Source organism: Dasypus novemcinctus, chromosome 29 (genome assembly GCF_030445035.2).
Source record: "Dasypus novemcinctus isolate mDasNov1 chromosome 29, mDasNov1.1.hap2, whole genome shotgun sequence".
Classification (NCBI taxonomy): Eukaryota; Metazoa; Chordata; class Mammalia; order Cingulata; family Dasypodidae; genus Dasypus; species Dasypus novemcinctus.
Genome location: NC_080701.1, coordinates 29957708 through 29970338, shown reverse-complemented (window position 1 = coordinate 29970338; position 12631 = coordinate 29957708). Strand labels below are relative to the sequence as shown.

General features: G+C 41.7%; 1 protein-coding gene across 1 annotated transcript; it reads left to right on the top strand.

Moving 5' to 3' along the window:
* The first annotated feature begins 78 nt into the window (after positions 1 to 78).
* LOC131276537 (chromaffin granule amine transporter-like) lies at positions 79 to 5036 on the top strand. The gene is made up of 7 exons (XM_058289820.1): positions 79 to 118; positions 211 to 289; positions 1204 to 1255; positions 2816 to 2879; positions 3681 to 3800; positions 4012 to 4145; positions 4923 to 5036. The coding sequence occupies exons 1-7, from the start codon at positions 79 to 81 to the stop codon at positions 5034 to 5036; spliced, it is 603 nt and encodes a 200-aa protein (XP_058145803.1).
* The last annotated feature ends 7595 nt before the right edge of the window (positions 5037 to 12631 follow it).

Below are 12631 nucleotides of genomic sequence, written 5' to 3'. Positions count from 1 at the left end.
ACAAAGCCCTGCCCTGAGGGAAAGAGAGGTGTGGAGTCTCCTGACATCTGCTCTGGGTTTGCACAAGGATCCCAGACCATGAAACAGTTGAACAGTTGTGGTTTGCGGATGCTTGGAGGTAATAGCTGGGCTTCACTGTCTTTTAGGAGGGAAGGGATTGGGATAGTAAATTGGACATGTCCTAAAGTGGGCATCTTTGTCCTTCTACAGATCTTGCTTTCTTGCCTGCCAGCTTGTCCTACTTCATTGGCACCAACCTCTTTGGTGTGCCGGCCAACAAGATGGGCCGGTATGTAGCCTGGAGAGCTGGGAAGGGGGGTAGGAATGTAAGAAGGGAGAGTCCTGTGGGGATTCCCTTGCACGTGGGATGAGGAACAGCTTCTCTGAGATTGAAAGTTCATGACAAGGGAGAATGGGGATTGGGTTGGTGGTGAGAGCAGTATGGAAAAAGGGGGGTCCTGAGCTTGTTGCTGTGGAGGAGGAAGTGGCTATGAACGGCACCCCTTGATCTCCAGATGTTTGCTTTATGGTTGAAGAAATACAAATAATCCCACAGGGAAAAGCCATGAAAAAAACAGTACATTGGAGCAGTGATGGTCAAACCATTCCATGGAGCCCTAAAGAGTTGCCCCAGAAGCGCCTCCAATCGAGGGCTGGAGGTATAAGTCTAGATTCTGTTGCTCCATTACAATCAGAACAGCTTTACTTTTATCTTTGGTGTTCAGTGTAAATATTTTTTAAAGTTTAATAACCACTGCTAGGAGATCATAAAGGAAAGAAACTTGGTATACTTATAGGACTTGAGATAACCTTGAAGACCAAATAAAATGTGAATAGGTTGGAGATAGCAAAAAGTTATCATTTGAACTGGGAAATAGCAAGATCCACATTTTGGTTTTATTGTCATGGGCCATGTGTTTTCTGAGTCACCTGATTCCTTTTATAAATGAAAAGAATATATCCCAGTATGTACTCTACTATGGAAGGGATGAGCCAGGGAAGAAAAGAGGGCAAGGAAAAGGCAGGGAAAGAGCTCTTCTGGATACAACCTGGACCTGTAGGGCTGACTCATCTTCTCAGGTCCTAAAGGGTTGCTGGAGTTCGGGGCAGTAGGGCAGGCCATTGCTGGTGGAGATGGGTGGCAGCAGGAAGGGATCTCTCCACATAGCATGGTATGGTGTAATAATGGCTTTTTTCTTCTAGGTGGCTGTGCTCACTGGTTGGAATGGTGGTAGTAGGGATCAGCTTGCTCTGTGTAAGTGTAATAGGGACTAGTTGAGTGAGAGAGAGATCCAGACATTAAAGATCACTTTACTTTAAAATGAGCAGAGGATTGACTTGGCATGGGTCATTGGAAAGACCGTTTCTGCTTGTGTAGGAATTAGCACCAGGAGAGCTGCCACCAGTTGAAGTTGGCATCCCCTTGAGGGTAGGTGAGGAAGGTGGGGCCAGAACCCTGAGCTCTATGTATGGGCATATGAGGTAATGTGTATCTATTTCTAGGCCAGCAAAATAGTGCATTTTAAGACTTCATTTAGTCATCCCACCTGCCAGGGCCCCATAAGTCAACAGGGAAACCATCATTTGTGCTTCAGACTCTCCACTGGAACATTGGTAGGAGAAAAAAGAAAGCCTTTTCCATTTTCAAGATCCCCCTTTAAGCTCCCTAAACTTCCTGTTCTCTCTGCATGGAGATCCTCAGCACACTTGCCTCAGAGGCATGAGGTAAGTGAACATAGCTATAAAGTTTGTAGCACAGAGCCTGACCCAGCGTCAGCACTCGGGAAAGCCTGGAGGTCCTGATCTGGAGCTTGGGAGGGCTCTGCTTTCACTACCAGTTTTGCCACTACCTATTTGTGTGACCTTGAACAGATTACTTAATCTCTATGCTGCTCAGTAGCCTCATCAGTGTGGAGAGGATTCCAATCATTTCTATCTAACAAGGTTGTTGAGTTTTTCCATATAAACCACAAACCCTGTATCTGGCACATGAGGAGTCCACAGCGAATCCTCACCATTTTTTGATACAATAGAAATGCCCCTGTGAGGGAGTAACCCCTAAAATTTCTCCTAGCCACTAATATCTAAAGTGTGTGCTGAGCCTTCGAGAGGTGAGTGACCCAGAAGACAGCAAGGACTCACCCAAGGATAGGTATTGAATGTGCTGGGATGGCAGGGTTGGGTGGCAGGAAGGGCAGGTGCCCAGGAAGGGAAGTAAGGAACCCGAAAATGTGGGAAGGAAAGGCATCCAGTATTTTGTCAGGAGAGCAATGAGAATGAGTTTCACAGCTTGCTAATGTGCCACTTTCTCCCTCTAGCTTATGGGTAATTGGCTATGGGCCTCTGTTCTCTGGCTTGTTGTTCCAATGGCCACCAAGTTTGGGATTTCAATAAGACCTTTGGAAGGTGTTGCCAATTGAAAACAGAAGCAACTCCATTCGGTGAATAACGAGGACAGACGTTGTGTTTGGGTGGGGATCAGGATGGGGGTGGAGAAAGGTGAGAGTCTGTGACAGAAAAGGACCATTGTGATGGTATAAGGAGGCAAGTCTGAGGTTCAAACTTCATCTTGCCCCTTATTAGCTCTGTAACTTTGGGTAGAGCATTGGATCCAAATGGCACCACTCTGGTTTTCATATCTTCAAAATGGAAGTAGATTCTTCTTCACAGGGAAGGTGTGAGAATCCAAGGAGATAGCATACATGGCACAGTGCACATGCTTAATAGATGCATGTCACGTAAAAAGCCTTTGAGCATTTGTTCTCACCATGACTCAACTTGCTGCTGATGACCACATCCACCTTTCCCCCTGCAGGTTCCTCTGGCTCACATTATATTTGGTCTCATTGGTCCCAATGCAGGACTTGGCTTTGCCATAGGTAAGAAGTGCTCTTTAGGGAAATGAGAAGCCTCTGAATGTTGGTTTGGGTCAGATGTCTTCCTCCCCCCTCCCTTTTCTCATCAGAGGGGGTAGGTGGAAAGGCAAACGGAGTAGAAGTTCAGCTGGTAGGGGTGTGAGAGTGGGCTCCTGATTCCTACCTGATGAATTTATTAGTGCAAACTGCATAACATGGAATAGAGCTTGGGGCTGAATGAAAATTTGAGGATCTCTAATCCAACAAAAAGCAGAGAACACAAGAGAGACAAACCAAACAGGCTGATGAAAGACAGACACTTTGCTGATCTGGGACTTCACTGAGGAGCACTACATAAAAGGGAGATTATTGCTTAAGCAGGTTAATGTAACCCTGGTGTCTTAATTAAAAAGTCTTTAATAAAAGAGGAAGAGGAATAGTATTGTAGGTTTGGGGGAGTTTTAAACAAAAGAGAAGGAATTTATGGAGCAAGGGGAGATAATTTGCATTAAATATTGAGACTAATTCCCTAAGCAAAACAGTCTTGCATTTCAATAATAGAGGATATTTAAAAATTATTGGATTGTTAAAAAATTATTGGGGCAATTGACTTAGGCAGTCAGTGAGGGAAATAGCTTTCTAATTTTAGAGTCTGCAGTCATAACATAAGAAGTTAACGATTAAAAAAACTAAACAAAAATAAATGGAGGAGAGCAGGCAAAGAGAGTAGACCGAACGGAGGAGGAGAGGAGGTCAGGATGTCCCCAGCAGGGAGGGGGCTGAGGACAGAGCTAACTAACAGTGTCCTGTTTGTCCTGGCCACAGGCATGGTGGACTCTTCCATGATGCCCATCATGGGACACCTGGTAGACCTGCGCCACACCTCTGTGTATGGGAGTGTCTATGCCATCGCGGATGTAGCTTTCTGCATGGGCTTTGCTGTAGGTAGGTTGGGGTGGAAGAGAGGGGAGCACCCAGAACCTGGTGCCCCACTCTTCCTTATCTACTATTTTTTTTTAACCAGTCAGAAGTGGGGCCAAGAGGCTCTGGATATTGGACCCCAGGCATCCTCTGGGTCACCCTGCTGGCTCTAGCATTGCATCATCCATGTGAAAAAGGCATAAAAATACTTGTGCATTTGCTTTACTCTTCACAGGCCCATCCACTGGGGGTGCCATTGTCCGGGCCATCGGCTTCCCCTGGCTCATGGTGATCATTGGGGTTGTCAACATCGTCTATGCTCCTCTCTGCTATTACCTGCAGAACCCCCCAAGCAAGGAGGAGAAGCTTGTAAGGGACTCTAACTCCTGCTAAACAAATACCCTCCACTGTGGCTCTCATTCCCTTTTATCCTGTGCTTATATAGACTCCCTCTATTGATAGTCTTTCCACTTTGCCATGGTTCCTAACTCCTTTTTTTGCTTTCCCTAGATAACCACCTCCTCTCTTACACAGGGCTTTTAAGAATGGTCTTAAGGAAAGAAGGAAAGAATTAAGGGCAAGAGGTCACCCAAGGCATCCTATAGTTACAAGGAAGGTGTGAAATATCAAACTATCACACCCTCCCCCTCATAAGTGGGCAGAATTCCACTGAACACCTTTCTTCATTCATTCACTTGTTCATGTGAGTCTAGCATTATTCTTACCAGGTCATCCTCTTTTAAAGTACAAACATCCCATGGAAAGAACAGCAACCCGTGCTTTTAGTTAATAATGTACTTTTCTCTTACTTCAGCATGAGCACCCTGAGGGCCTGGATGGTTTGGAGTTGGAGGTGGGGTTGCTCAAAGGAAGGAAAAAGACAGGAAACCCTGAGAGGGGAGGATCCCTGCTCTAGCTTGCACGAACGCAGCTAGGATCCAATTAAAAGTATATCAGAAGTTTGTACTGAGCAGAGTTGATATGCCTGGATACCTTGGGAGGCCCCTTGAGGTACAGGATGCAGAAAGAGGGTCCTAGGCTTGTTAGGAGTCTTTTCTGAGCAACACTAGACTTACTCCAGCTGTGGGGGAAGGTGGTGGGAGGCAGGTATAAGAGGCGCCATGTTTTCTCTTTTTCTTGCTGCAGGCAATTCTGAGCCAGGACTGCCCCATGGAGACCGGGATATATGCAACTCAGAAGCCCACAAAGGAATTTCCCCTGGGGGAGGACAGCGAGGAGGAGCCTGACTGTGAGCAGTAGCATCAAAAAGAGTTCCTGTGTCTTGTAGACTTCAGCAGCCAGCTCTTGCCCTGGAATCCCATCATGAAGGGCTGCTCAGCTGGCTTCATGTCCCTCTGCCCTGGGAGTCTGCTTGCCTTTGCTCTCACCAAGAGTGCCATTTCTCACTTCTCTCCTCACCTGGGCAACCCGAGTCAGGTGCTGGAAGTGGCCTACCTTTGTGGGAGGACAGGAGTGATGCTCTCTCCCAGGCCACTGTGAGGCTGATTAGACCTGAGCTCTGTGGTTCTGCAAGGGGTGACTCCTTCAAAGGACAGTGTGCCTCAAAACAAGCCTCTATGATCCATTGTCCTAGTTTTCTTTGATGCATTCCCAACAGTTTGTAAGAATTTGTCCTCTATCACTAGGTGTGTTCCTCCCTGAGTTTTCTCAGTCGAATGGAATGTGTCCTCAACATACTCTTGGCAAATTGCCAGTTTGGGAACACTTTATCTGGTGTTCAAAAACTGAGTGTTTTTTGTGTGTGTTTTTGGTGAAACGTACAGTTGCTAAGGGGACTTTGCCCTTGGTGAAGGGAGTTTTCCTATTTTCTTCATTATCAAATGGAAAAGGAAAGAGCCTCTTTCTCATGTGCTTGAGTTACTGACATTCTTATTATTTCATCTGTGTGTTTCTGCCTTTCCTGAGCCTCTTAGAAATAAAAGTCAGAGAAGGACTGGAAAATAGTCTTTTAACCCCCAGGTTTCATGAAAGAAGTAGAAACCAACTGACCTGAAATCCCAACTGTGGATTTCATAATATGAGGGTTATAATGAGGCATGGGTCACACTTTTTAATGAATAATCTATTACCTAATTCAGGCAGGGGAAACCAGATGCCCTTTTAGAGCAAATGAGAGTGTGTGGGCACATAAGTAGGTATGATAAATATTATGACATTTTACCACCTTTTTGAAATGGTTAACCTAAGTGCTGTATGGGGTGATGGGATTTCAAAGAGATGGGAGACATGGTCCCCACCCTTAAGCAGCTTCCCATGAATTCGGGAAAATATGATAATTGTAAAATTTTGTCATAGTGCAAATTAGAATAAACTTTGTGTTCCAATAAAATGAGGCAGGAATGCTCAGAGTCTGCGTGTGGAACAATGGGGAGACAGAGCTGGGGCAGAAATGGAGAGCCCTGCAGGGCCAAGTTATGGGTGAGGGGGGCGGGAATCCTGTATATCAGAATAGGGAGATCAGACTTTACTCTGGAATGAGACCAGGCTCTGATTCTTGCACTCCTATGCAGGAGTTCGGTGGGCTCAGTGCAAACCTTTAATTACCAGAACACATTTAACCTGAACCGCTCAATGGATCCTTATCACTGATTGTCCATTATCCCCTGATTTATGAATGTGTTTTAGAGGGTTGGATTAACCAGACTTAAATAACAAAACCACATGTGCTTATATCATCATGTATTTAGTTTGTCTCATATTCTGAAGGAGCCCAAAAGTAAAATTAGAAAATTGTCTGCCAAAACATATGAGCTGCTACCACAAATGCAGAATGAGAGAATTGTCAATGGGAATCTTGTACAAAGGTGGGAGTTGGATAGGTTGGGCTGGGGAGTGGCAGGGAGCACCGGCAGTGATAAATCACTGATTCTCACATCCACACAGAGCAGGCTTTATAATGAAGGATGGACTTATTGCAGAAATGAACATATTAAAAGAATAGGATGATGTTTTTAAAAGAACTCATCCCTTACCTCCCAGTTAAAATTGTTTGAGTAATAGGCAACATATGAATAAAGGGAAACAGTGGATATAATTTATTTAGACTTTCAAATACCATTGTCAAGAGCCATAACCAAATACTACAAAGGAAGTCAGGGGACAGTTTTTATTATAGATCAGGAATAGGCTTAAAGACTATAAATATATACTATGCATAGAGAGAATAAAAAGAAGGGTCCCATAAAAATAGAAAAAGGAATTGGACTTTGTATTAGCTTCCTAATGCTGTTATAACAAATTACCACACACTGGGTGCTGTAAAGCAACTGAAATTCATTCTCACTGTTCTGGAAGCTCGAAGTCCAAAGTCGAGCGAGCCACCAGCAGGGTCATGCTCTTTCTAAAGTCTGTAGGAGGAACATCTCCCTGCTCTTCTAAGCTTCTGGGGGCTCCCAGCTATCTTTGGCATTCCTTGGCCCGCCATTACATTGCTCTAATTTCTGCCTTTGTCTTCCCATGGATGTCTTCCCTCTATGTGTGTCTGTGTCTTTGTATGTCAAACCTTCCTCTCCTTTTAAGGACACCAGTAATTGGGTTTCCGACCCACTCTAATCCAGCATGACCTCAGCTTCACTTGGATATACTGGCAAAGACCCTATTTCCAAATAAGGTCTCACTCAGGTTCTAGGAGCATATGGATTTTGTGGGGACATTATTCAAGTCAGCACATTCTTTATTAATGGCTTTATAAATAATAGGAAGAAGATGATTAGTGAGCAGCTCTGAAAGCACTAGAGAGCTATGATTGGGATTAACATTAGATAATATTACCTCTCACCATGTTGTCCTACTTATGGAATTCATTATTACAAGATATAGCTCTTGCAGAAAAAATAAACTTTAATAGAAATATTGTCTCTATTCCTGGAGGCAGCTTTTAATGCTCATATGTATCTAATCTCTGATGTTGACATGAAGTAAGAGCAATGCAGCCTTTCCACTTAGTGTCCTCGGATGTCCCTGGGTATGATGATGCAAAGCATCTCTGCTGTTCTGAACTCCTGTTAACCCTCCCCACATAGTCTGAGCTTTATAAGTAATGGTGCAAGAGATGCTGTGCTACACAACTCAGTCCTGCTGAGTTCACTCCCATAATCTTCTCTATAGGAGGAAAGCCTTTCTCTGGAACAAGGGAGGATTGGAGCAAAAGTGGCTATGTTAATAGTAGGAGATTTAACTATACAATTTTCAATAATGGATAGAACATTTGGACAGATTAAAAAGGAAATAGAAGACTTAAGTAACACAATAAGCCAACTAGACCTATCAGATATATATAACACTTCATCAAAGAACAGAACACACATTCTTCTCTAGTGCACATGGGCTCTTCTCCAGGATAGACCATATATTATGTCACAAAATAAGTCTCAGTATATTAGAAAAATATTGAAATCATGCAGTGTATCTTCTCTGACTACAATGGAATGAAGCTGCAACTCAATAAATGAGGGAGAACTGGAAAATCCACATATATATGGAAATTAACAACTCACTCTAAAAAAAAAGGTACCGTAAGGGATCAAAGAATATGTCATAAGGTAAATTGCAGAATATATTGAGGTGAATGAAAATGCAAACACAACTACCATAAGTTAAGGGATGCTCTAAAAGTTTACATAAAAAGGAGAAATATTGCAAATCAGAGACATAACCTCACAACTGAGGAATCTAGGAAAAGAAGAGAAAAACTGAACCCAAAGCAAGAAGAAGGAAAGAAGGAAAGATTACAGTTTTGGTAAATGACAGAGAATTAAACAATAGAGAGACTCAGCAAAATCGAAAGCTGGGGTGGGGGTTTATGGGAATCTCATATATTTTGAATGTAACATTTAAAAGAAAATAAGAAAAAAAATTAAAAATATTGAACTATCAAAAAAGATTAATAAAATTCAAAAACTTAGCTAGACTGACTTGTAAAAAGAGAGAGGATGCACATAACTAAAATCATAAATGGAAAGGGGGGCATTGCTACTGGACCCACAGAAATAATGCTTTAACAGCATATATGTACATCCACAAATTAGACAACTTTGATGAAATGGACAAATTCCTAAACACACACAAACTACCTATACTGACTTAAGAGAAAAATAGATCTCAACAGACTAATGACTAGTAAAGATTGAAACAGTAATCAAAAACTTTCCCCAGAGGAAAAGTCCAGGACCAAATGGCCTCACTGGTGAACTTTACCAAACATTCCAACAAGAATTAACACCAACTCCTGCTCAAACTCTTCTAAAAAATTTTAGATGAGGGAACAATTTCTAACTCATTCTCTGAGGCCCACATCACCTTCATACCAAAGCCAGACAAAGATACCACAAGACAAGAAAATTACAGAAATATATGTCTTATGAATATAGTTGCAAAATCCTCAACAAAATATTAGCAAGTCAAATCCAATAGTGCATTAAAAGAATTATGAACCATGATCGAGTCGGATTTATCCCAGGTATGCAAGGGTAGTCCAACATAAGAGAATCAATTAATGTAATACATCACATTAATAAAATCAAAGATAAAAACATAGGATGATCTCAACTGGTTCAGAAAAGGCATTTGACAAAATCCAGCACCCATTCTTAATAAAACTGTTAGTAAACCAGGATTGGAAGAATTTCCTCAATATGAAAGAGGGCACATATGAAAAACCTCCTATGAATATCCATACTCAAAGATGAAAGAATGAAAACCTTTCTTCTAAGAGCTGGAACAGAACAAAATGCCTACTCTCATCAGATTATTCAACATTATTCTGGAAGTTTTAGCCAGAGCAATTAGGCAAGAGAAAGAAATAAAAGTAATCTAATTTGGAAAGGAAGAAGTAAAAATTTCCCTATTTACATCTGACATGATCCTAGGTATAGAAAATCCTGGAAAACATACAACAAAGTTAAATGGTCTAATAAATGTATTCAGTAAAGTGGCAAGGTACAAGATCAAAACACAAACATTGGTAGTGTTTCTGTACATTGGTAATGAACAATTTGATGAAGACGAAATAAAAAATGCATGAAAAATTACAACTAAAAGGAATAATATTAATAAAAGATGTTGTGACAGGTTGATACTATTTATGAATTCCAAAAAAGATATTGATTATGTTTGTAAACTGGTCTGTTCCTCTGGGCATGATGTGCTTTTTTGATAGATTTAAATCCAAGGGCTTTACATTTACTTGATTAAATCAAGATTAGGGCTTTGATTCGATCAAGTCATTACGGCATGCAGGGTTGAGTGGCTGTTCCCTTGCTGGGCTGTATTAATGGACACTCAGTCTAGAACATAGAAGCAGATACACAGAAGAGCACACAGGAAGAGAGACAGCTCCCAGACACAGCAGAGGCCACCGGGGAAGAGAGATGAACCATTCGCCTGATAGTCTACAGCTGACCTTGTGACAGGAACAGAGCAGCTGAGTCTGGAAAGAATGAGTCCCAGGGAGAGAGATGAGCCCTGTGCCAGCCTCCAGCTGAGATTGGAAGAAGCTGGATCCATGGAGCCTTAAGAAGGAAGAGAAAGGCCGAACCCTCATAGACATTAGCTGCCATCTTGCTTCAACACCATGGCAACAGAATTTGATGAGAAAGTAACCTTGAGTCAGACCCTTTAGGGCCTTGTAACTCTTAGCTTTTAGGCCAAATAAATATCCTGTGTAAAAGCCAACAGATTTCTGGTATTTTGCATCAGTATCCCTTTAGCTGACTAATACAGATATAAAGGACTAGTACATGGAAAACTACAAAGCTTTGCAAAAAGATGTAAAAGAAGACCTAAATAAATGGAAGGACAATCTATGCTCATGGATTGGATGACTAAATATTAAGATATCGTTTCTACCCAAACAAATTTACAAATTCAATGCAATCCCAATAAAAATTCTCACAGCCTTCTTTGCGTAAATAGAAAAGCCAATCATTAAATTTATATGGAAAAGTAAGGGGACCTTGAATAGCCAAACACTGTCTTACTAAAGAACAAAGGTGGAGGGCTCACACTTCCTAATTTTAAAACTTATAATAAATTAATCAAAACAGCATGGAGGGAAGCAGTTGTGGCTCAATTGATTGAGCTCCTGCCTACCACATGGAGGTCCCAGGTTTGGGTCCCAGTGCCTCCTGGGGAGGACAGACAGATGCCTCCACCCACTGCCATGAGAGCTAGATGCTATAACCCATCGCAAGTGGAGCTAGACACCACAACCCTCTTCAACGAGAGTTAGACACTGCCCTCTGCAGTAGCAAGATGCCTAAACACACAGATGCCACAAAACCAGCAGAAATCACAGCCTGCGAGGAACTGATGTGGCTCGGGCCATTCAGCACTCGCCTCCCATGTTGGCCATCACAGGTTTGGTTCCCAGTGCCTCCTGGAGAAAGATGAGCAAACAATGAGCAGGCAGACAAGAGAACCATCTCGAAGAGGGGTGAGAGATAAATTAAAATAAATAAAGTAAAAAAATTCTTTTAAAATAACCATCATGGAACTGGAACAAGGGCAGATATATAGTCCCATGAAATAATACTAAGAGTTAGAATAAGAGTTATTATACATATTAATGAAGCATACAATCCATTGAAAATGTGCAATCAGTGGTATTTAGTACAATTACACAGTTGTGCATTCATCATGTCAATCATTATTAGAGGATTTTCATTATTCCAATAATAACAGTAAACAAAAAACAGACAAAACTCTAACCTCAGTAATCATCTTTCAATCTCTCTAAGTCCCCTGCTGTACATAGCTGCCATTCTGTTTCTGTCTCTCTCATTTACTTGTATTTATATTTTGTAGAGATGGAGTCATACAAGATGTAGCACTTTTGTCTAGTTTCTTTCACTTAGTATATGTAGCAGGTTGATATTGTTTATGAATTCCAAAAATAGACATTGGAGTTTGTTTGTGAACTGATCTGTTCTTCTGGGCATATTAGACTAGATTGGATTTAGAAGTTTCACTTTTACTTGATTAAATAATGATTAAAGCATAGGGCCATGTCAGTAGGACCTTGAAAATGACCTGGCAGAGGAGAAAGTAGGAGTTTTAATGCTGGAGCCCCAGGAAGTGAACACATAGAGAAGCAGATCCATGAGGAAAGAGAGAAGACTCCATTAGACACGGCAGAGGCCCTGGGAGGAGAGACGAGCCATTCACCTGATAATCTACAGCTGACCTTGTGGAGAGACCAGAGCAGCTGAGCCTGGAAAGAAATGAGCCCTGGGTGAGAGACAAGATTTATCCTAGCCTACAGGCGAGATCAGAAGAAGCTGAGACCATGGAGCCAAGATGGGAAGAGGGAGTCTGATGCCTTGCAGACATTGGCAGCCATCTTGCTCCAACACTGGCACCAGACTTTGGTGAGGGAAGTAACTTACTCTTTATGGCCTGGTGACTGTAAGCTTCTACCCCAAGTAAATACCCTTTATAAAGGCCAACATATTTCTGGTACTTTGCATCCGCACTCCTTTGGCTGACTAATGCAATATATATCCTTTTTAAATCCTTACTGAAAGCTTATTAATATGTTATATTTTACTGATCATATTTTTCTTTGGTTATATTTTTGCCTGATATTAACTTCTTGAAAAATTAGCATACACTTGCTCAATTTCAAAGAAAAACAGTCTTATACATACAGTATTACCCATATTCATATTTCACATAAGGTTTTGCTACAGTCCCATGTTACATTTTAGCCTTCCTTTCAGTAATACACTTGACCTTAGACTTTCCCTTTCAACCACTGTCATACCCATGTATTAGCTCTGCTAGTTACAAACACTGTGATATGCTTTCACTATTTATATTCATTTCCAAAGATTTAT

Bases quoted from the DNA above. Each gene is read 5' to 3' on its own strand.
- LOC131276537 (XM_058289820.1), top strand. From the start codon at position 79: ATGAAACAGTTGAACAGTTGTGGTTTGCGGATGCTTGGAG. The intron at 119-210 runs GTAATAGCTGGG...GTCCTTCTACAG, and splicing joins TGGTTTGCGGATGCTTGGAG to ATCTTGCTTTCTTGCCTGCC. The intron at 2,880-3,680 runs GTAAGAAGTGCT...TCCTGGCCACAG, and splicing joins AGGACTTGGCTTTGCCATAG to GCATGGTGGACTCTTCCATG.